The following is a 23,554-nucleotide window of genomic DNA, read 5'->3' as shown; positions in this document are numbered from 1 at the left end:
AGTTCCGGAGCTTCTTAAAGAACAATGGTGTTAAGCATTACACATCTGCCCCATATCATCCAGCCACTAATGGATTGGCCGAGAGGTTTGTCCAAACATTCAAGAAGGCTATGAAGGCAATGTGTAATGAAGATATACCCCTACAACACAAGGTGGACAACTTCTTGTTTGCCTACCGGAATGCGACACATGTGGTTACCAACCAAACTCCAGCCATGATGTTCTTCAATCGAAGACTACGATGCCGCTTGGATTTGGTTAAGCCAAACGTCCGAAGAGATGTGGAGAACAGGCAGTTTCAGAATATGAATGAAAGGCCGACCAGGAGTTTTAAGATAGGTCAACCAGTTTTGGCCCGGGACTACCGCACTGAGAAATGGCAGCCAGGAACGATTTGTACACGGCAAGGACCTCTCATGTATACCGTGGACGTTGGGGAGAGCATTGTACGACGCCATGCTGACCAGATTCTACAGTCACTGGAAAACGTCAACTCCACACCACGATCTGATACACCTGGTAATGAAATCGACGTTCCAATTGCAGCTACCGCAGAACCGGTAATATTGGAAGCAGATGAACCAAACAATGACATTGATCCCGACTCAACATTGCCAGAAGAACCTGATACCCCAAAGAGGCGTTATCCAGACAGAATCAGGAAGCCTCCTCAAAGACTGAACTTATAATTGCTTAAACTTAACCAATGCATCTAGCAACCATAATTGTGATTGTAATTAGTTATCATTTAGTTGTTAAATGAATGTTATGTACTGTTTATCTAAAAGGGGAGGAATTGTTGTGTATGTACCTTTAAGAGAATAACTGGTCTCAGACTGCAGTACCGGCAGTGACCACCCCTGTATAAAAGGTGCAAGGGAGCCTCTGTTGTTTTCAGTTTCACTATTGACTTCCATCAGTAAAGACGTGTTTTGTTCAACTCCTGCTGTCCGTGTCTCAATCATTCACGGACGTAATAGAAATTATGCCCTGTATACCCAAATCTAGGTCATTAACATATATCAAAGAGCAGTGGTCCTAATACCGACCCTTGGGGAACACCGTATACTTCCCTCCAGTCTGAAAAACAACCGTTCACCACTACTGTCTGCTTTCTGCCCCTTAGCCAATTTCATATGCATGTTGCCACTGCCCTTTAATCCCATGGGCTCCAATTTTGCTAACAAGTCCATTATGTGGTACTTTATCAAATGCCTTTTGAAAGTCCATATACACAACATCAACCTGGTTCAGCCTCAACCGGATAATTGTGTCCAATTATGGGCACCGCACTTTAGGAAGGATGTGAAGGCCTTAGAGAGGTTGCAGAAAAGATTTACGAGAATGGTTCCAGGGATGAGAGACTTCAGTTACGTGGATAGACTGGAGAAGCTGGGGTTGTTCTCCTTAGAGCAGAGAAGGTTGAGAGGAGACTTGATAGAGGTGTTTAAAATCATGAGGGGCCTCGACAGAATAGATAGAGAGAAGCTGTTCCCATTGGCGGAAGGGTCGAGAACCAGAGGACACTGATTTAAGGTGATTGGCAAAAGAACCAAAGGTGACATGAGGAAAAACTTTTTTATGCAGCGAGTTGTTAAGATCTGGAATGCACTGCCTGAAAGGGTGGTGGAGGCAGATTCAATCGTGGCTTTAAAAAGGGAATTGGATAAATACCTGAAGGAAAAAGATTTGCAGGGCTACGGGGAAAGGGTGGGGGAGTGGGACTAGATGAAGTGCTCTTGCAGAGAGCCGGCACAAGCTCGATGGGCTGAATGGCCTCCTTCTGTGCTGTAACCATTCTATGATTCTAACCCTCTCTGTTCCTTCATCAAAGAATTCAATCAAGTTAGTCAAATATGCTTTGTCTTTAACAAACCCGTGCTGACTTTCATTTGTTAACCCATATTTTTCCAAGTGACAATTAATTTTATCTCGGATTATTGTCTCTAAAAGTTTCCCCACCACCAACATTAGGCTCACTGGCCTGTATTTGCTGGGGTTATTCCTCTCCCCCTTTGTGGGTCGTCCTTGCCCCATGGAGAAGATGAAAGAGAAGTTTGCTTTATGCTGTGACCACTAAATACTTCTCTACTGAGAGCAAGGGAAAGTCTGAGTGGCAGTATGCCCCCTAGCAACCAGTAGCAGAGCAATCTGAGCAGAGGCTCACGGGAAGGTTGTCTATCTGTTGTCTTTGAGTGGGGAGTGACATGGTGCAGAGAGAAGAACAATTACAAAAGTGGGGCAACAGAATAATTTCCTTTCTGGTCTCAGCAGGGGCAAGTGATAGGTCACTACAACTGGCTTCACTTCCTTGAGCCAGGGTGGTGAAAACTGGCGGAGGCTCCTGGTCCTCATCACCAACCAACCACCTCTGCTGTAAGTGTGGATATTGGGCGAGGACAGTGCTTGGAATGGCTGTGATGTCCTCCCCTCGCATTAGCTGAATAGCTGCGGGCACTCGCTGTCAAGAGTCACACCTGAATAAGACCTTGTAGAAGAGGTGCCAGTGGGACAGAATCCCAGCAACAGGTCAGCGTCTTTGGTAGAGTAAGTGAGAGGAGAAAGTTGGTGGTAGTGAACGCAGGGTGTCGGCCGTGGCTCAGTGGGTAGCACTCTCTCACCTCTGAGTCAGAAGATTGTGGGTTCAATTCCCACTCCATGAGACTTGAGCTCATAATCCAGACTGACACACCAAGTGCAGTACTGAGGAAGTGCTGCACTGTTGGAGGTGCTGTCTTTCAGATGTGATGTTAAACTACGGCAGAGTTCTGTTCTGGTTGACATTCATCCTTCAATCAACACCACTGAAGCAGATTAACTGCTCATTCATCTTGTTTGTGGTTTGTGGGATCTTGCTGTATGCAAATTACCTGCGTAATTAATAAGTGTCTAAACTACAAAAGTAGTTCATTGCCTGTGAAGTGCTTTGGGACAACCATAGGAGAAGAAAGGGACCATAGAGTTGCTCTTTCTCTCACTCTCTTTCTCACTCTCTATCTCTTGTTCTCTCTCTTTCTTTCTTTCTTTCTAACTTTCTCATATCTGATTTCCCTAGCTCTGTAATGAGAGGCAAAGTATAGAGCAAATATCTTGTAAAGGGAACAATGCCACAAAGAAGCATTTACACATTTTGAAGTGTTGATTAAATTCTATTGAGTTTCTTAATGCAGAGTCACAGTTGTAGAATTACAGTAGCTTACTGTGCTGTGAAAATGTGGTTAAATAAGTAGGTTTAATAAAGAAGATGTATAGAACTAGAAGGGTTGAAATATAAAACAGACAGAATTAAATAAATTCAGAAATCTCCAACATTGGCCTGATTTGGATTCTAATATACTACACCCCGAAGAAAAAGTCTCCTACAAACATGTTAGCCGCTTGTTTATCATTCCTTACTTTCAGAACATCGTATTAGTTGTAACAAAAAGTAACAAAGTAAAACTGCCAATGCTGGAAATCGAGCACAAAAACAGCACTTGCTGCAAGCAGTCAGTAGGTCAGGCAGAGTCTGTGGAGAGGGCAGAGGAGTCAATGGCCCCGATATTTACTGGGGCGGGGTTTGAGAGCAGGGGGGGAGGAGATACACTCAAGAAACCCGGAAGTTTTAACTCTGCACCGTGCGTGGAACAGATTCTCCTCCTACAACTCCTCTGCTCATCTTCGAAATACTGCCATGGGATCCTTTACGTCCACCCGAGGGGGCTTCGGTTTAACGCCCCATCCGACAAACGGCACCTCCGACAGTGCAGCACTCCCTTCAGTACTGCAGTGAATGTAGGACCCTTGAGGCCAACAGAAGAAGGCTTTCACCCTCGTCAGTCTGGCTTGCATTAAACAACCAGGTCCTGGAGGTGGAACGGCAGTGCGATAACTCATTGTACAACCCAGGCCCTAAAGGACGTATGTAAAGAGACTGAAAAACATACCACACCGTGGAACATTGCAGAAGGCCCAGCGTTTCTGGGGGCCACTTGTGAAACACCACGGCCTGGGTTCTCCATCTGGATTCCGACAGTAGTTCTCCTCGAGATATTTATCTGGAAAACTGAAGGTCCTTATTTTTTTACTCTTGGCAAAAAAACTTTGATATTGAATAGTGATGTGTCTGCGAGGCTCGCACAGTGTGATCAGGTCTTTTTTTTATAAATTCATTCACAGGATGTGGGCATCACTGAGAGAGCCAGTATTTATTGCCCATCCCTAAGTGAGGTGGTGAGCCGCCGCCTTGACAACTGAGTGGCTTGCTAGGCCATTTCAGAGGGGCAGTTAAGAGCCAACCACATTGCTGTGGGTCTGGAGTCACTTTTTTTTTTATTCGCTTATGGGATGCGGGTGTCGCTGACAAGGCCAGCATTTATTGCCCATCCCTAATTGCCCTTGAGAAGGTGGTGGTGAACCGCCTTCTTGAACTGCTACAGTCTGTGTGGTGAAGGTACTCCCACAGTGCTGTTAGGGAGGGAGTTCCAGGATTTTGACCCAGCGACGATGAAGGGTCGGCGATATACTTCTAAGTCAGGATGGTGTGTGACTTGGAGGGGAACTTGGAGGTGGTGGTGTTCCCATGCACCTGCTGCACTTGTCCTTCTAGGTGGAAGAGGTCGCGGGTTTGGGAGGTGCTGCCGAAGAAGCCTTGGCGAGTTGCTGCAGTGCATCTTGTAGATGGTACACACTGCAGCCACGGTACGGCGGTGGTGGAGGGAGTGAATGTTTAAGGTGGAGGATGGGGTGCCAATCAAGTGGGCTGCTTTGTCCTGGATGGTGTCGAGCTTTTTGAGTGTTGTTGGAGCTGCGCTCATCCAGGCAAGTGGAACGTATTCCATCACACTCCTTAATTGTGCCTTGTAGATGGTGGAAAGGCCAGACCGGGTAAGGACGGCAGATTTCCTTCCCGAAAGGACATTAGTGAACTAGATCGGTTTTTATGACAATCCGGTAGTTACATGGCCACCATTACTGGTGCTAGCTTTTTTTTTAAATTCCAGGTTTATTTAATTAACTGATTTTAAATTCCCTAGCTGCCATTGTGAGATTTGAACATTTGCTATTTACAGAAACATGTCGATTTTCAAGTACTGTTAAGGAACAACAACAACAACAACTTGTATTTATATAGCGCCTTTAACATAGTAAAACGTCCCAAGGTGCTTCACAGGAGAGTTATCACAAAAAAATTGACTCCGAGCCTCAACAAGATTTTAGGACAGGTGACCACAAGCTTGGTCAAAGAGGTGGTTTCAAGTAGCGTCTTAAAGGAGAAGAGAGAGGTAGAGAGGCGGAGAGGTTTAGGGAGGGAATTCTAGAGCTTAGGGCCGAGGCACAGCCGCCAATGGTAGAGAGATGAAAATCGGGGATGTGCAAGAGGCCAGAATTGGAGGAGTGCAGAGATCTCGGAGGGTTGTAGGACTGGTGGAGGTTACAGAGATAGGGAGGGGGCGATGCCATGGAGAGATTTGAAAACAAGGATAAGAACTTTAAAAAGTTACCACGCAATTAAATAGTATCAACACGGGCAGTGTAAGAATCTGTGTGTGTATATATATATATATACACACAGGATGGACCAGTTTGTAATTACAGCTTTGCTTTTGAGTAAAGTCATAAGAACATAAGAAATAGGACCATTTGCCCCTTCGAGCCTGCACCACCATTCATGGCTGATCTTCTACCTCAGCTCCACTCTCCTGAACTATCCCCATATCCCTTGATTCCCTTAATATCCAAAAATCTATCCATCTCTGTCTTGAATAAACTCAACAACTGAGCGGCCACAGTTCGCTCGGGTAGAGAATTCCAAAGATTCACCACCCTCTGAGTGAAGGAATTTCTCCTCATCTCAGTCCTAAATGGCCGACCCCTTATTCTGAGACAGTGACCCCTGGTTCTAGACTCCCCAGCCAGGGGAAACATCCTCCCTGCATCTATCCTGTCAAGCCCATGTATGAATTTTATGTTTCAATAAGATCACCTCTCATTCTTCTAAACTCTAGAGAATATAGGCCTAGTCTACTCAATCTCTCCTGATAGGACAATCCCTCCATCCCAAGAATCTGGGATGCACTAGAGAGGGTACAGAGGAGATTTCCGAGGATGTTGCCAGAACTGGAGAATTTTAGCTATGAGGAAAGATTGCATAGGCTGGGGTTGTTTTCTTTGGAACGGAGGAGGCTGAGGGGAGACTTTATTGAGATGTATAAAATTATGAGGGGCCTAGATAGAGGTCAGCAGAGAGGCCAATAACCAGGGGGAATAGATTTAAAGTAATTGGTAGAAGGATTAGAGGGGAGTTGTGGAGAACCTTTTTCACCCAGAGGATGGTGGGGATCTGGAACTCACTGCCTGAAAGGGTGGTAGAGGCAGAGACCCTCATCCCATTTTAAAAGTACTTGGACATGCACTTGAAGTGCTGTAACCTACAAGGCTACGGACCAAGTGCTGGAAAGTGGGATTAGGCTGGATAGCTCTTTGTCAGCCGACACAGACACGATGGGTCGAATGGCCTCCTTCTGTGCCGTAAATTTCTATGATTCTACGATTTCTATGAATCAGTTTGGTGAATCTTCATTGCACTCCCTCTAAGGCAAGTATATCATTCCTTAGGTAAGGAGACCAAAACTGTACACAGTACTCCAGGTGTGGTCTCATCAAGGCCCTATATAATTGGAGTAAGACATCTTTACTCTTATTCTCCAAGCCCTAAGACAATAGTATTTCTGACCATTAAGAACTAATTGAATAAGCATTCCTTATTTCCAAGAGTGGGTATCTTGCCATAAATTCACTTTTTTTCCCTCCAATTTGCTATCTTGAAATGCAAATATGGCAAGGGCTCTTTAAAAGTAGAGCACAGTGAATTGGAATGATGCAGTTATTGGGGATGGGGCTGGCCTCAGTTCTTTTTGACAGCTTGAGTCAGGCAAGCCCTTCCCACTGCCGCCCCCTCCCCCCCAGCATTCCCTGTGGCGCCATCTTGAATTGCATGAGGGGCCTTGCTCACACTGCTGCCGCAAGGATCTGGCCCCAGCCTGCTCCCTCTCTCGCTCCTGCTGTTGCCACAACATTGCCAGATCTGTCCCACTGCTACAAAGGTCCTGGTCCCAGCCTGCTCCCTCCGGCTCCGCTCCCACTGCTGCCATAATGGTCCCCAGAAACACCTCTGCCTCCAGCCCCCACCCCCACCCCCACCCTCCAACACAGCCCTGGTCCAAGAAAATATCTTGCTTCTTAAGGAACATTACATCGGGGCTGCAGCACAGAAACAGGCCATTTGGCCCAACTGGTCTATGCCAGCATTTATCCTCCACAAGAGCGTCCTCCCCCCGCTCTTCATCTAACACCATCAACACATCCTTCTATTCCTTTCTCCCTCATGTACTTGTCTAGACTCCCCTTAAATGCATCTATGCTATTCACCACAACCACTCCCTGTGGTAGCGAGTTCCACAATCTAACCACTCTCGGGGTAAAGAAGTTTCTCCTGAATTCCCTATTGGATTTATCAATGACTATCTTATATTTATGGCCCCTAGTTTTGGTCGCACCTACAAGTGGAATCATTTTCTCCACTTCTACCCTATCAAACCCTTTCATTATCTTAAAGACCCCCATCAGGTCACCCCTCAGCCTTCACTTTTTTAGAGAAAAGATCCCCTGCCTGTTCAATCTTTCCTGATAGTTATAACCTCTCTGTTCTAGCATCAACCTTGTGAATCTTTTTTGTACCATTGTCAATGCCTCTATATTCTTTTTATAATATAAAGAATAGAACTGTTCACAGTACTCTAAGTGTGGTCTCACCGAGGTTCGATACAAGTTTAACATAACATCTCTGCTATTCAATTCTATCCCTCTAGAAATGAACCCTGGTGCTTGGTTTGTTTTTTTATGGCCTTATTAACCTCTGTCGCTACTTTTAGTGATTTGTCTATCTACATCCCTGGTTCCCTTTGCTCCTCTACCCCATTCAGACTCTTATTATCCAAGCACTATGTAGCCTCCTTATTCTTCCTACTAAAATGCACCACCTCACACTTATCTATATTGAAGTTCATTTGCCAATTACACACCCATTCTGCAAGTTTATTAATGTCTTCTTGTGATTTGTCGCAGTCTTCCCTTGTATTCATTAATTATACCCCCTAATTTGGAATCATCCGCAAATTTTGATAGTGTACTTCCAATTCCCAAGATCCAGGAGCTAATAAGCCGCAAGCGGAAGGCATTCCTGATCTGGAAACAGCAACAGAACTCGAGAGCAAGAAAGCAGCTCTACAGACACCTGAAGGCCAAGGTCCAACAAAAAACTAGCGACATAAAGAACAGATGGTGGGTGGAGAAAGCGCAGGAGATCCAGCAGCTAGCCGACAACCAGGACGTGCGTAGATTCTTTAGCGTGGTGTAATGAAATCTGTTTGTCTTGGTCCTGTATTCGTTTTGCACTCATGTATATTACCCTCCCCCACTGTGTATAGTTTCACTTCCTCTTTCCCGACTAACCTGAGAGGTTCCAGGTCTTGGCTCTTGGCTCCGCCCCTGACTTCTCTTACATAAAGATCCCAGGATCTGTATGACTCATTCCTGTGAACCAATCGGCGTGTTGAGATGTTAACTCTGATCTTAGTGATTAAAAGCCAACTTGTTTAAGTCTATAACTTCTAGTTTTGTGGTTATTGAAGGCCCATCAATTTTAATCACTAAAGAATACTAGGATGGATCAACTCCTAAAACCAGAGCGTCTGGACTTGGATCCACATTCTGCTGAAGCATCAAATCAATTTGGACACTGGCTCAAATGCTTCGAACTCTTCACAGGGGCCTCATCCGCTAGCGATGTAGATAAACTGAGTCTACTGACTACTCGCGTAAGTCATCGGATTTATTCGTTCATCCGGGACGCCACCTCTTACACGGAGGCCATCACTATCCTGAAGGCCCAATACCAGAGGCCGGTAAACGAAGTGTACGCCAGACATCTGCTGGCTACACGCAGGCAGCGACCAGAGGAATCAATGGACGATTTCTTACAGGGCCTAAAGGACCTGGTCCGGGACTGTAACTGCAAGGCCGTGACGGCCAACGCGTACTCTGACGAATTGGTCCGCGATTCCTTCATCACGGGCCTCAAATTGAATTATATCCGGCAGAGACTGCTGGAGAAGGAGGTCCTGGACTTAAAAAAGGCAGTGGCCACTGCGCGATCGCTGGACGTGGCCCAGAAAAACTCTGACTCTTATTCTTCCAGCCATGCGGCCCTCACCACCTCGTGCGCGCCGAGGGGGCCGCCATCTTGGAATCAGCCATCTTCCCCATCCAGGTCTCAGACCAGCTCTACGCCGCCGGAGTCCCCACACAGAAGTTCACCCAGGAGTCCTACAGCGGCAATGTCTCAAGGCCCGAAATGCTACTTCTGCGGCCAGGCCAAGCACCCCAGACAACGATGCCCAGCGAAGGACGCTACATGCTTCAAATGTAAGAAAAAGGGGCATTTTAGCAAAGTCTGCAGGGGGAATCCGATTTCCAACTCCGTCACCGCCTCACGCGTGCTGTGCGGGCCGCCATCTTGGGATCCGCCATCTTTTCCCGATTCAACGGCCACCCAGGGCCCAACAGTGGCTTCGATCACGGTGGATCAATCCAGGCCACACCCGTTGACAAAATCCATGATGGACATACAGGTAAACGGGAATTTAACGAAATGTTTAATTGACTGTGGGAGTACCGAGAGTTTTATCCACCCTAGCCTGGTACGGCGGCACTCATTAACGGTAACTCCTACACGGAGCAGAATTGCTATGGCTGCTAAGCCCCACACTTCGGACATTTTGGGCTACTGTGTGGTAACACTGACTGTAAAAGGCACGGGCTACAAGGATTTTAAACTCCTCGTGATGCCAGAACTCTGTGTTAATGTAATCTTGGGCCTGGACTTCCAGTGCCACCATGAACGTGTCACGCTAGCATATGGCGGGTCCCAGCCGCCACTCACAGTCTGTGGCCTATCAACCTTAAAAATCAGCCCGCCCTCTTTATTCGCTAATCTCGCTCCGAACTGTAGGCCCATAGCGACCAAAAGTAGACGGTACAGTCTGGAAGACAGACACTTTATCAAGGCGGAAGTGGACAGACTCCTGCGGGAAGGCATTATTGAATGCAGTACCAGCCCGTGACGTGCCCAAGTAGTCATAGTTAAAAATAGCGAAAAGAAACGGATGGTAATTGACTACAGCCAGACTGTTAATATTTATACCCAGCTGGACGCCTACCCTTTACCCTGCATATCAGAAATGGTCAACCAGATTGCGCAATACCGAGTCTTCTCGACTATCGACCTCAAATCTGCGTATCACCAGCTCCCCATTAGAATGGAGGACCGCCCATACACCGCCTTCGAGGCGAACGGGCGCCTCTACCATTTTCTCAGAGTGCCCTTCGGGGTAACAAATGGGGTCTCGGTCTTCCAACGTGAGATGGACCGCATGGTTGACGAGAATAAACTACAAGCTTCCTACCCCTATCTGGACAATGTCACTATCTGCGGGCACAGCCAGCAAGACCACGATCAAAAGCTTGCGAGATTTTTAAAAACTGCCCTAAAGCTGAATCTAACCTTCAACGAAGACAAATGTGTCTTCAACACAACCCGTCTCTGTATCCTCGGCTGTGTGGTGGAAAATGGGGTAATTGGACCGGACCCTGACCGATTACGCCCCCTAAAGGAACTGCCCCTGCCACACAATCCCAAAGCTTTAAAAAGGTGCCTGGGATTTTTTTCGTATTATGCCCAATGTGTGCCCAATTACTCTGATAAGGCCCGACCCCTCATTAAATCGACGTCCTTCCCACGATCAGCTGAAGCTCGGGAGGCTTTCACCAGTATTAAACAGGACATTGAAAGGGCTGCAGTGTGTGCAGTGGACGAATGCATTCCCTTTCAAGTCGAAAGCGATGCGTCAGACTTTGCCTTAGCTGCGACCCTCAATCAGGCTGGGAGACCTGTGGCCTTCTTCTCCCGAACCCTTCAGGGACCTGAAATCAGGCACTCTTCTGTCGAGAAGGAGGCACAGGCTATAGTGGAGGCAGTGCGGCACTGGAGACACTACCTAGCCGGCAAATGTTTCACCCTGCTCACCGACCAGCGGTCGGTGGCTTTCATGTTTAATAACAAACAAAGGGGGAAAATCAAGAATGACAAAATACTCAGGTGGAGGATCGAACTATCCACGTTCGACTATGATATTATGTACAGGCCGGGAGCCCTTAATGAACCCCCAGACGCCCTATCGCGGGGAATGTGTGCCAGCATTCATACGGACAAATTACAGGGTCTCCACAACGACCTCTGTCACCCAGGGGTCACCCGACTATACCATTTTATAAAGTCCCGCAATCTGCCCCACTCCATCGAGGAGGTCAGGGCAATGACCAGAGCCTGCCGCATCTGTGTGGAATGCAAGCCTCGTTTCTACAGGCCTGACCATGCACACCTTATCAAAGCCACACGGCCATTCGAGCGCCTAAGTCTGGACTTCAAGGGACCCCTTCCCTCTGCCGACCGTAACGTATACTTCCTCAATATCATTGATGAATATTCCCGCTTCCCCTTCGCCATTCCCTGCCCAGACATGACCAGTGCCACGGTCATCAAGTGTCTCTGTAATCTATTCTGCATGTTTGGCATGCCGAACTACATACACAGCGATAGGGGGACGTCATTCATGAGTGATGAGCTGCGCCAGTTCTTGCTCTCGAAGGGGATAGCCACTAGCAGAACCATTAGCTACAACCCCCGGGGTAATTGGCAAGTGGAAAGGGAGAATGCTACTGTTTGGAAGGCTGTCACGTTAGCCTTAAAGTCAAAAGGCCTTCCGACCTCCCGCTGGCAGCAAGTCCTCCCAGACGTGCTCCACTCCATAAGGTCTCAGTTATGTACTGCCACTAACACTACCCCTCACAAAAAGATGTTCGTTTTCCCCGGAAATCCACCTCGGGCATATCTCTACCCACGTGGCTGACGTCTCCGGGGACAGTACTATTGCGGAAGCACGTGAGAGGCCATAAAACGGACCCCCTTGTGGAAAAGGTACAACTCCTCCATGCAAACCCTCAGTACGCCTATATCGAATACTCTGACGGGCGAGAGGACACTGTTTCCATAAAAGACCTCGCTCCCTCAGGGAGCGGAGAGAACGATGGGAGACTACCCGATGAAGACCTACACTACAAAGAGACAGGACGCCCAGAGGCATCAATACCCAACTTTAACCTGGAGGACACTGCAGATAACCTGGAAGACACTGCGGAGGCCCGGACAGCGGAGGAACCAGAATCCACTCCCCTAGAGGCACCCCAACCGGCTTTGCACCGATCACTGAGAACTGCAAAACCTCCTGACAGACTCACTTATACCAACTTTTAAGAAACATCACCCTGATGGACTAAATCTATAGAAGGGGTGAATGTAATGAAATCTGTTTGTCTTGGTCCTGTATTCGTTTTGCACTCATGTATATTACCCTCCCCCACTGTGTATAGTTTCACTTCCTCTTTCCCGACTAACCTGGGAGGTTCCAGGTCTTGGCTCTTGGCTCCGCCCCTGACTTCTCTTACATAAAGATCCCAGGATCTGTATGACTCATTCCTGTGAACCAGTCGGCGTGTTGAGATGTTAGCTCTGATCTTAGTGATTAAAAGCCAACTTGTTTAAGTCTATAACTTCTAGTTTTATGGTTATTGAAGGCCCATCACGTGGCCAAGACCACCTACGGCCCAAGCACTCATGGTCCTACCCCACTGTGGGCCAAGAACGGAGAGGTACTCATCAAGGACAGGGAGGCAGTCAGTGCCTGCTGGAAGGAGCACTTTGAAGATCTCCTTAACCGAGACTCTGGGCAGGATTTTCATTGAGCCGTGGAGGCAGGCTTGGAGGCGTGCAGGGGGTTAAAATCACAAAAACTGGTGGGCGGGCCCCCCCCCCCCACCCCCGCCTGGTTCCCGATTCTGAGCAATTTTAACTCAGGTGTGTCTGATGGTCCCGACTCCGTCCCGCATCCAACAGGCGGGACTGGTCTTTAAGGCCCTTAATAACCACTAAATGGCCTCTATAATCCTATTTTAAAAGGCCCTTGCAAATTGAACCCTTTTCCCACGTGAAACACGCCTGGTGGGAAACATGAATGTGAAATCTGGCGGGAGCACTATTGCATTGCTGACTATCAACTGCAGGTCAACTGTTAAAGAGGAGATTTGATCAGCCATCATTTGCAGGTGGCAGGACTTAGTGGTCTCAGGTCTGGGGCAACTTTTAGAAGGCTTAACCACACCTGTGGAAGGTTGGAGCCTCACACCCATCCAGTGTGACCTCCTGGGAAACCCCTCTCGCCACCTTCACTCAGCGCTTCCTCAACGGAGGCATATACCAGAAGCATGGGAGCCATTAACCTCCTTCCCATCTGGGCATTAGAGGAACAACAGCAGCAGCAGCAGGAGCGCCAGGCTGCTGCGCATCCACCTGAGGCTGCACAGGCCAGAAGGGGCCAGCTCCTGGAAGCCCGCTGGAGCAGGAGATACCCCCCAAATAGGGTCTACAGACGCAGGGTCAGCTATCTCAACATGTCTGAGCAGCAGTGCCAAAGGCGGCTCCGACTTTCACGAGAGGTAGTGACTGACATCTGCGCAATGCTACAGCAAAACCTGCTGCCCAGAGGACCAGGTGGACAAGCATTACCAGTGGCCGTTAAAGTCACCACCGCACTCAACTTTTTTGCCTCAGGCTCATTCCAGGGATCAGCAGCAGACATCAGTAGCATCTCCTAGGCAGCCGCACACACTTGCATCACGCAGGTAACCAATGCCCTCTTTGCCCTCGCGCACAATCACATCCATTTCACCAAGGATCGAGCAAGTGTCACGGTGCGAGCGGTTGGATTAGCTCACCTGGCAGACTTTCCAAGGGTGCAGGGCATCGTTGACTGCACACATGTGGCCCTTAAGGCACCCCATCGCAATCCAGGTATTTTTGTCAACCGCAAGGGCTTCCACTCCCTTAACGTTCAGCTGGTGTGTGACCACAAGACGGAAATTTTGCATGTTTGTGCCAAGTACCCTGGCAGTTGCCATGACTCCTTCATACTGCACCAATCTAGTGTGCCTCCGCTATTCAGCCCGCCAGACCAACTTAACGGATGGCTACTTGGAGACAAGGGCTATCCCCTGAGGACGTGGCTAATGATGCCATTGAGGAGACCATCCAACGAAGCTGAGGAGAGCTACAACTCCAGCCACATGTCCACCAGAGCCATAATCGAGCAAACCATCGGTTTGCTGAAGATGCGCTTCAGATGCCTGGATAGATCAGGTGCAGCCCTGCAGCACTCAGCAGCCAGGGTCTCCAGAATCGTCGTGGTTTGCTGTGCACTTCACAACATGGCACAGCGTCGTGGCTTGCAGATTCCCGAGGACCAAGTGCCTCCTCACATATCCTCCTCAGAGGATGAGGAGGAGGGCGAAAACGAACATCCTGCAGAGGCCCATCAACCAGTGGCAGCATTATGCAAGAACATTGCTGCCTGGGATGCAAGGAATGCATTCATCCTGGCCAGATTTGCTTAGCCTAGTCAATCAAACACTTTTGCCTCGCAGCTTCTTACCAGAGCATTGACAATGGCCAAGAACCAGAGGATTCCGAGCAATCTGACCACCGTACTGATAGTTGCAAGTATTCCTAAGGCCTCAATGTGGAAGTCCCAATAGCGAAATGACAGACGCCACAACTGCAACATTTGCCATCAGAATTTTTATGTACAATTACGACGTGATGGCATTTTTACACTAAACACAAAATTCCACCCAAGTGACTACCCTTGTGACTACTTGTGCAGAATTTTCCTCTTACGCGTGCTCCTACGTAGTGCTTCCCCTGTGGCTTCAGCAGATATGGAGGCCCCTTGCTCACTTTCCTGCTGCTCCTGTCTCGACACCTTTGGCAGGCATCCTCTGGGGTTGCGAGCCTGTGAGGGCTCGTCAACAGTCTGCTGCTCCTGTGGCTATGCAGGGGTTGAGACGTCTATCTCACTTGGGTGTGGACTCCGATGGGGCTCTGACCGAGGGCTCTGCAGTGGCATGGAAGTGTGAGCACTTGGAGAGGAGCCCCCACTTCCTTGAGGTCTGCCACCAACCTCCCTCTCATGGGTCAGGTCCCCCTCAGCGCCTGCAAGTGGCTGGAGAGCACCTTGCTGCACATCAGGGGGGCCATGGGGATCCATATCTGCAATGGCAGTCCTACTCAGAAGGACTTCCATCAAGGTCTGGTTTCTCTGTTCAATAGATGCCCATTGCTCCTCAAGAGATGTCATTCTATTCTGAACAATGACTATGTTTTCCATACCCTGGCGACTAAGCTCCTCCATGGCCGTAGCCATCCTCTCCTCTACCGTAGCCATCCTCTCCTCTATGGTAGACATCCTTTCCACGGAGGTTGCCATCCTTTCCGTGGTGATGCGTTCATGCACCAATGACTCCACAAAGGCTCTGGTCATGTTCGCTATGGACTCCTCCGTTCACTCCACACTCGCAGCGGCCCTAGAGACAAAACCTGCCAGAGACTCCTGCATCTGTGCCTGGAGTTCCATCACCGCTGATCTCATGGATGGACCCAGAGGGTAAGGGTCGACATGCTGCTGAGCCGAGCTGGCAGAGTCCTGCACCCTCTGACTAGGACTCGCCACGGCTGTCCATGTCTCCACAATCCGCTGATGCTCACTTGTGAGCTGTGATACACCAGGTGACAACACTACTCTATGTCCCGAAGGTCCCGCCGAGGTGTGAGTGTCTGCACTGGTGCTGGGAATGTGACCATAGACAGAAAGGGAATGGGTAAGGGTGCATGGATGTCAGTGTCAAGTGGGATTTGGAGGAAGAGATTGCTAAAGCTGAGTGCTGGTGAGGAAAGGCAATGGGGATCAGATTGAGTGTGGAGATGCCAGAGTTGGACTGGGGTGGACAAATGTAAGAAGTCACACAACACCAGGTTATAGTCCAACAGCTTTATTTGAAATCACAAGCTTTCGGAGCGCTGCTCCTTCATCAGGTGAAGTGGAGAAATGCATAAAGACACAGCTTATATAGTCAGAGAATCATGTCAGATGTTTACAGGTAATATTTCCAACTGCCATTTATCACACCTCGGCAGAGAGATAATCACAGCAATCAAAGGTGTGAATGGTGTCCAAACAGGTCAGTCAGGAAAACATTACATCAAAGAACAATGAGGTGGGGTCGCAAGGGGTCAATTATTGCAGATGCTGGGGTCTGTATGAAAAACAAAAAAACAGACAAAAAACATTTTTTTTGCTGGAAATCACAGCAGGTCCGGCCGCATCTGTGTAGAGAGAATAAGCCAATGTCGAATCGAGTCTGGATGACCCTGCGTCAGGTGGGGTTACATGTAGCATGACATGAACCCAAGATCTCGGTTGAGGCCGTCCTCATGGGTGCGGAACTTGGCTATCAGTTTCTGCTTGACGATTTTGCGTTGTCGTGTGTCTCGAAGGTTGCCTTGGAGAATGCTTACCCGAAGATCGGAGGCTGAATGTCCTTGACTGCTGAAGTGTTCCCCGACTGGGAGGGAACACTCCTGCCTGGTGATTGTTGCGCGGTGTCCGTTCATCCGTTGTCGCAAGTGTCTGCATGGTCTCGCCGATGTACCATGCTCCGGGGCATCCTTTCCTGCAATGTATGAGGTAGACAACGTTGACCGAGTCACATGAGTATGTACCATGTACCTGGTGGGTGGTGTCCTCACGTGTGATGATGGTATCTGTGTTGATGGTCTGGCATATCTTGCAGAGGTTGCTGTGGCAGGGTTGTGTGGTATCGTGGTCGCTGTTCTCCTGAAAGCTGGGTAATTTGTTGCGAACGATGGTCTGTTTGAGGTTAGGCGGCTGTTTGAAAGCGAGTAGTGGAGGCGTGGGGATGGCCTTAGCGAGGTGTTCATCGTCATCGATGACATGTTGAAGGCTGCGAAGAACATGGCGTAGTTTCTCCGCTCCGGGGAAGTACTGGACGACGAAGGGTACTCTGTTGGTTGTGTCCCGTGTTTGTCTTCTGAGCAGGTCTATGCGATTTTTCACTGTGGCCCGTCGGAACTGTCGATCGATGAGTCGAGCGTCATATCCCGTTCTTACAAGGGCGTCTTTCAGTGTCTGTAGGTGTCCATCGCGTTCCTCCTCGTCTGAGCAGATCCTGTGTATTCGCAGGGCTTGTCCATAGGGGATGGCTTCTTTAACGTGGTTAGGGTGGAAGCTGGAGAAGTGAAGCATCATGAGGTTGTCCGTGGGCTTGCGGTAGAGTGAAGTGCTGAGGTGTCCGTCATTGATGGAGATTCGTGTGTCCAGGAATGAAACCGATTCTGAGGAGTAGTCCATGGTGAGTTTGATGGTGGGATGGAACTTGTTGATGTTATCGTGTAGTCTTTTCAGTGACTCTTCGCCGTGGGTCCATAGGAAGAAAATGTCGTCGATGTATCTGGTGTATAGCGTTGGTTGGAGATCCTGTGCAGCGAAGAAGCCTTGCTCGAACTTGTGCATGAAGATGTTTGCGTATTGGGGTGCAAATTTGGTCCCCGTGGCTGTTCCGTGTGTTTGGGTAAAGAACTGGTTGTCGAAGGTGAAGACATTGTGGTCAAGGATGAAGCGGATGAGTTGTAGGATGGCGTCTGGAGATTGGCTGTTGTTGGTGTTGAGTACTGAGGCTGTCGCAGCGATGCCGTCATTGTGGGGGATACTGGTGTAGAGTGCCGAGACGTCCATCGTGGCGAGGAGTGTTCCTGGTTCAACTGGTCCGTGGGTGCTGAGTTTCTGTAAGAAGTCTGTAGTGTCGCGACAGATGCTGGGGGTTCCCTGTACGATGGGTTTCAGGATGCCCTCGACATATCCAGAGCGGTTCTCACACAGGGTTCCGTTGCCTGATGCGATAGGACGTCCGGGTGTGTTGGCTTTGTGCGACATCTGACATCTGACATAATTCTCTGACTATATAAGTTGTGTCTTTATGCATTTCTCCACTTCACCTGATGAAGGAGCAGCGCTCCGAAAGCTTGTGATTTCAAATAAAGCTGTTGGACTATAACCTGGTGTTGTGTGACTTCTTACATTTGTCCACCCCGGCCCAACTCCGGCATCTCCACACCATGGCTACTATCGACACCACAAACTGCCGGCTCAAAGTGGAGAGGATCTCCAAGAAGATCGCGCATATCGACACAGACATCAAGTTTCTACAGAGATGCAAGAAAGCAGACAAGATCCCGAAAGGACTACAGATCACGAACCCACTCAAGTCGACCTACAGCACAGACTACGCTGAGAGACTCTGCCGTCGTACCTCTCGCACACTCCGCAACCATCTCGTACACCAGCTCTACAGCAGACGCCGCAACCTCGAAACCGAGATGGAGTCCATGTTCTCAGCCTGTGCTCAGGACACAGCAGACCAGCTACGAGACACCGCCAAACAAACAAGGCAACGGAACTACGCTACCTACATGCACACCAAGAACAGGAAGCTTGAGAAACTCGGCATCACCAGCAGCAGCAACCAAGCCTCCCCCGGTACCACGGTTGAAACCACAGGGAAATCCATCGTCAACCTGTCCAACCACACCCTTCAACCAGACAAAATTGAAGTTCTCAGCCGAGGGCTCAATTTCTGCCCCACCACCAAAATGGACCCCATCGGTCTCATGGCAGACACAGAGGAATTCATCAGGAGAATGAGGCTCCGGGAATTCTTCCACAAATCCCAAGATGTCAGCAGCGAACCCAATGAGACAATCAATGATCCAGAACAGCAGACAGAGGGATCCGCAGTGCAGCAACCGAAGAAGAAAGAGTCAAATTGGACCCCTCCGGAGGGTCGCTGCCCTAAGCTTGACATGTATGCTCAAGCTGTCAGGAGATGCATCAACGCCAGATTCATCAGCCGCACTCACAAGACAGTCCAGAATGTCACCCGAGAACAACGCAACGCCATCCACGCTCTCAAGACCAACCGCAACATCGTCATCAAACCAGCAGACAAAGGAGGCGCCATCGTCATACAGAACAGAACGGGCTATTGCAAAGAAGTATACCGACAACTGGACAACCAGGAACACTACAGACAGTTACCCGCAGATCCGACCAAAGAACACACCCGCCAACTCAACAGACTGATCAAGACCTTCGATCCAGACATTCAAAGCATCCTACATGCTCTCATCCCACGTACTCCCCACATGGGAGACTTCTACTGCCTCCCAAAGATACACAAAGCCAACACACCCGGACGTCCTATCGCATCAGGCAACGGAACCCTGTGTGAGAACCTCTCTGGATATGTCGAGGGCATCCTGAAACCCATCGTACAGGGAACCCCCAGCTTCTGTCGCGACACTACAGACTTCTTACAGAAACTCAGCACCCACGGACCAGTTGAACCAGGAACACTCCTCGCCACGATGGACGTCTCGGCACTCTACACCAGTATCCCCCACGATGGCGGCATCGCTGCGACAGCCTCAGTACTCAACACCAACAACAGCCAATCTCCAGACGCCATCCTACAACTCATCCGCTTCATCCTTGACCACAATGTCTTCACCTTCGACAACCAGTTCTTTACCCAAACACACGGAACAGCCATGGGGACCAAATTCGTACCCCAATACGCAAACATCTTCATGCACAAGTTCGAGCAAGACTTCTTCGCTGCACAGGATCTCCAACCAACGCTATACACCAGATACATCGACGACATTTTCTTCCTATGGACCCACGGCGAAGAATCACTGAAAAGACTACACGATAACATCAACAAGTTCCATCCCACCATCAAACTCACCATGGACTACTCCTCAGAATCGGTTTCATTCCTGGACACACGAATCTCCATCAAAGAAGGACACCTCAGCACTTCACTCTACCGCAAGCCCACGGAGAACCTCACGATGCTTCACTTCTCCAGCTTCCACCCTAACCACGTTAAAGAAGCCATCCCCTATGGACAAGCCCTGCGAATACACAGGATCTGCTCAGACGAGGAGGAACGCGATGGACACCTACAGACACTGAAAGACGCCCTTGTAAGAATGGGATATGACGCTCGACTCATCGATTGACAGTTCCGACGGGCCACAGCGAAAAATCGCATAGACCTCCTCAGAAGACAAACACGGGACACAACCAACAGAGTACCCTTCATCGTCCAGTACTTCCCTGGAGCGGAGAAACTACGCCATGTTCTTCGCAGCCTTCAACATGTCATCGATGACGATGAACACCTCGCTAAGGCCATCCCCATGCCTCCACTACTCGCTTTCAAACAGCCGCCTAACCTCAAACAGACCATCGTTCGCAGCAAATTACCCAGCTTTCAGGAGAACAGCAACCACGACACCACACAACCCTGCCACAGCAACCTCTGCAAGACATGCCAGATCATCAACACAGATACCATCATCACACGTGAGGACACCACCCACCAGGTACATGGTACATACTCATGTGACTCGGCCAACGTTGTCTACCTCATATGTTGCAGGAAAGGATGCCCCGGAGCATGGTACATCGGCGAGACCATGCAGACACTGCGACAACGGATGAACGGACACCGCGCAACAATCACCAGGCAGGAGTGTTCCCTCCCAGTCGGGGAACACTTCAGCAGTCAAGGACATTCAGCCTCCGAACTTCGGGTAAGCATTCTCCAAGGCGACCTTCGAGACACACGACAACGCAAAATCGTCGAGCAGAAACTGATAGCCAAGTTCCGCACCTATGAGGACGGCCTCAACCGAGATCTTGGGTTCATGTCACGCTACATGTAACCCCACCTGATGCAGGGTCATCCAGACTCGAGTTGACATTGGCTTGTTCTCTCTACACAGATGCGGCCGGACCTGCTGTGATTTCCAGCAAAAAAAATGTTTTTTGTCTGTTTTTTTGTTTTTCATACAGACCCCAGCATCTGCAATAATTGACCCCTTGCGACCCCACCTCATTGTTCTTTGATGTAATGTTTTCCTGACTGACCTGTTTGGACACCATTCACACCTTTGATTGCTGTGATTATTGTTAAGTCTGTGTGTTCCAGTTGTATTAAGATTAATTACTGACACAGACTACAAGAATAAAGATCAACAGGTCTTTACTAGTTGGAGGTCAGGACTATACTAAATACAATATCACTACACAGTACTTATATACCAGTGGTCACCACCGGTATTACGTATACAGCAGCCAGAGAAAGTAGTACATGTCTTAAGGTGGAACAGGCTTAAGTTCTCTTAAGGTGGAACAGGTTACATACACCACAATCCTCCCTTTTTAGCTTAACAGTCATATCCCCATTTAACATAACATAATAACATATATACATATATAACTTCAGGTATAAACAGTTCAAAGATTCAGTCTCTCAGGAGACCTTCTGATTCGGTTTGGATAACGCCTTTCAGTGGTCTCTGATTCTTGTTGCTGAGGTGACTCTTCTTGTTGGTTTCCTATGTATTGGACGTCATCATCAGGTACAGTCCCTGCCGAGGTAGATGCTTCAGGTTCATTAACGTCTTCCACAGTTGTCTCTGTCGCAACCATGGGTTCGACCCTTGCTCTTGACTCTACCAGTTGATCCGCATGATGCCTTATCACATTGTTACCAATATCTACTGTGTACATCAGAGGTCCTTGTCTGGCCCGAATTGTTCCGGACTGCCATTTTTCGTTTCCATAGCCCCTTGCCAGCACTGGTTGTCCTACGTCGAAACTTCGAGTGGACTTGTTATTAATATGCCGGAACTGTTTGTTTTCCACTTCCCTCCGCACATTTGGTTTTAACAAGTCCAACCTGGACTGCAACCTCCTGTTATAAAACATCATGGCAGGACTTTGGTTAGTCACTGCATGAGCAGCGTTTCGATATGCCATTAGGAAATTGTCCACCTTGTGTTGTAACGGAATCTGATCATCGTTCATGGCCTTTATTGCCTTTTTGAATGTTTGGACAAATCTCTCGGCCAACCCGTTTGTCGCCGGATGATATGGGGCAGAGGTATAATGTTTCACCCCATTCTTCTTTAAGAATTTTTGGAATTCTTCCGACGCGAACTGTGGTCCGTTCTCCGAACATATCTGTTCTGGCAATCCGTTCCTTGCGAATATTGTTCTTAACACCGCAATTGTCTTTTCTGAAGTAGTGGTATTCATCTTGATCACTTCTGGCCATTTGGAATGTGCGTCCACCGCAATTAGGAACATGGAGTCCATGAATGGACCAGCAAAGTCAATATGTACGCGTTGCCATGGGGCTGAAGGCCATTCCCATGGGTGTAGCGGTGCGATCGTAGGTGCATTTTGCACTTTTTGGCACCCAGCGCAGCTTTTTGTCAACTCCTCTATCTGTTGGTCAATGCCCGGCCACCATACATAAGCCCTAGCAAGACTTTTCATCTTAACTCCCCCCAGATGACCTTCATGCAGTTCCTTTAGAACTCTTTCCCGTAACTTGGGAGGAATAATCACTCTTGTCCCGTACATCAAAGTACCATGGCAGACGGACAGCTGGTCTCGCCTTGCCGAGAATGCCGGTAACAGAGGATCACCATGTGTTGGCCATCCCTTCACTGTCACCTCGTAAACTCGGGACAGTGTCGGGTCGTTCCTGGTTTCTCTTTCAATACTTGCATTGGTGACTGGTAAACACTCGATGATGGTCGAATGAAATAACTCAACAGGGTCAACTTTCGTCGTCTCTTCTGCTTCAGGTAGTGGCAGGCACGACAGCCCATCAGCATTGCCATGCTGCTTTGTACCTTTGAATTCTATTTGATATTGATGTGCCCCTAGGAAAAGGGACCATCTCTGGAGTCGCTGTGCTGTCATCACCGAAACACCCTTCTTAGGGTTAAAAATGGATACCAACGGCTGATGGTCTGTCAGAAGTGTGAATTTTTGGCCCTGCAGGTAATGATTAAACTTCTTCACTCCCCATACAAGGCTGAGAGCCTCCCTATCGATCTGCGCATAGTTGCGCTCAGCGGAGGTCAATAATCTGGATGCAAACGCGACTGGCCTTTCCGTGCCATTTGGCAACTTGTGTGAGAGTACTGCCCCAATACCATATGGAGAAGCATCACAAGCCAACCGAATAGGCAGTGTCGGGTTGAAGTGAGCCAACACTTCCTCTGAGGTGATCAATTCTTTGCTTTTGCGAAATGCCTTCTTACAGTTTTCGCTCCATTCCCATGGTACCCCCTTCTGTAAAAGAGCGTTCAGCGGGTGCAGTACCGTGGATAGATTCGGTAGAAACTTATGGTAATAGTTAATCAATCCCAGAAACGACCTCAACTGAGAGACATTATCCGGAGCGGGAGCCTTTACAACTGCCTCTATCTTGTCAGGAGACTTATGAAGCCCCTCCCGGTCAATGACATGACCACAGTACGAGATCCGCTTCTGGAAGAACTCACATTTCTGCCGATTAACTCTAAGTCCATACTCTTTCAGTCTGTTGAGCACCAGTTCCA

At 48.8% G+C, this 23,554-nt stretch overlaps 1 protein-coding gene across 1 annotated transcript in view; it reads right to left on the bottom strand.

Moving 5' to 3' along the window:
• plg (plasminogen) overlaps positions 1-23,554 on the bottom strand; it is a 165,876-nt gene that overhangs the window by 68,017 nt on the left and 74,305 nt on the right. Inside the window, exon 7 of the mRNA XM_085981996.1 lies at positions 3,927-4,045. Coding sequence (XP_085838122.1) covers positions 3,927-4,045 — 119 coding nt within the window. The remainder of the gene's footprint in view (positions 1-3,926; positions 4,046-23,554) is intronic.

The sequence above is a fragment of the Somniosus microcephalus genome, chromosome 3, assembly GCF_052327205.1.
Source record: "Somniosus microcephalus isolate GS21.2 chromosome 3, FLI_Smic_1.0, whole genome shotgun sequence".
Taxonomy (NCBI): domain Eukaryota; kingdom Metazoa; phylum Chordata; class Chondrichthyes; order Squaliformes; family Somniosidae; genus Somniosus; species Somniosus microcephalus.
Note: the sequence above shows the minus strand (reverse complement) of the source record. Positions and strands in the feature narration are given on the sequence as shown.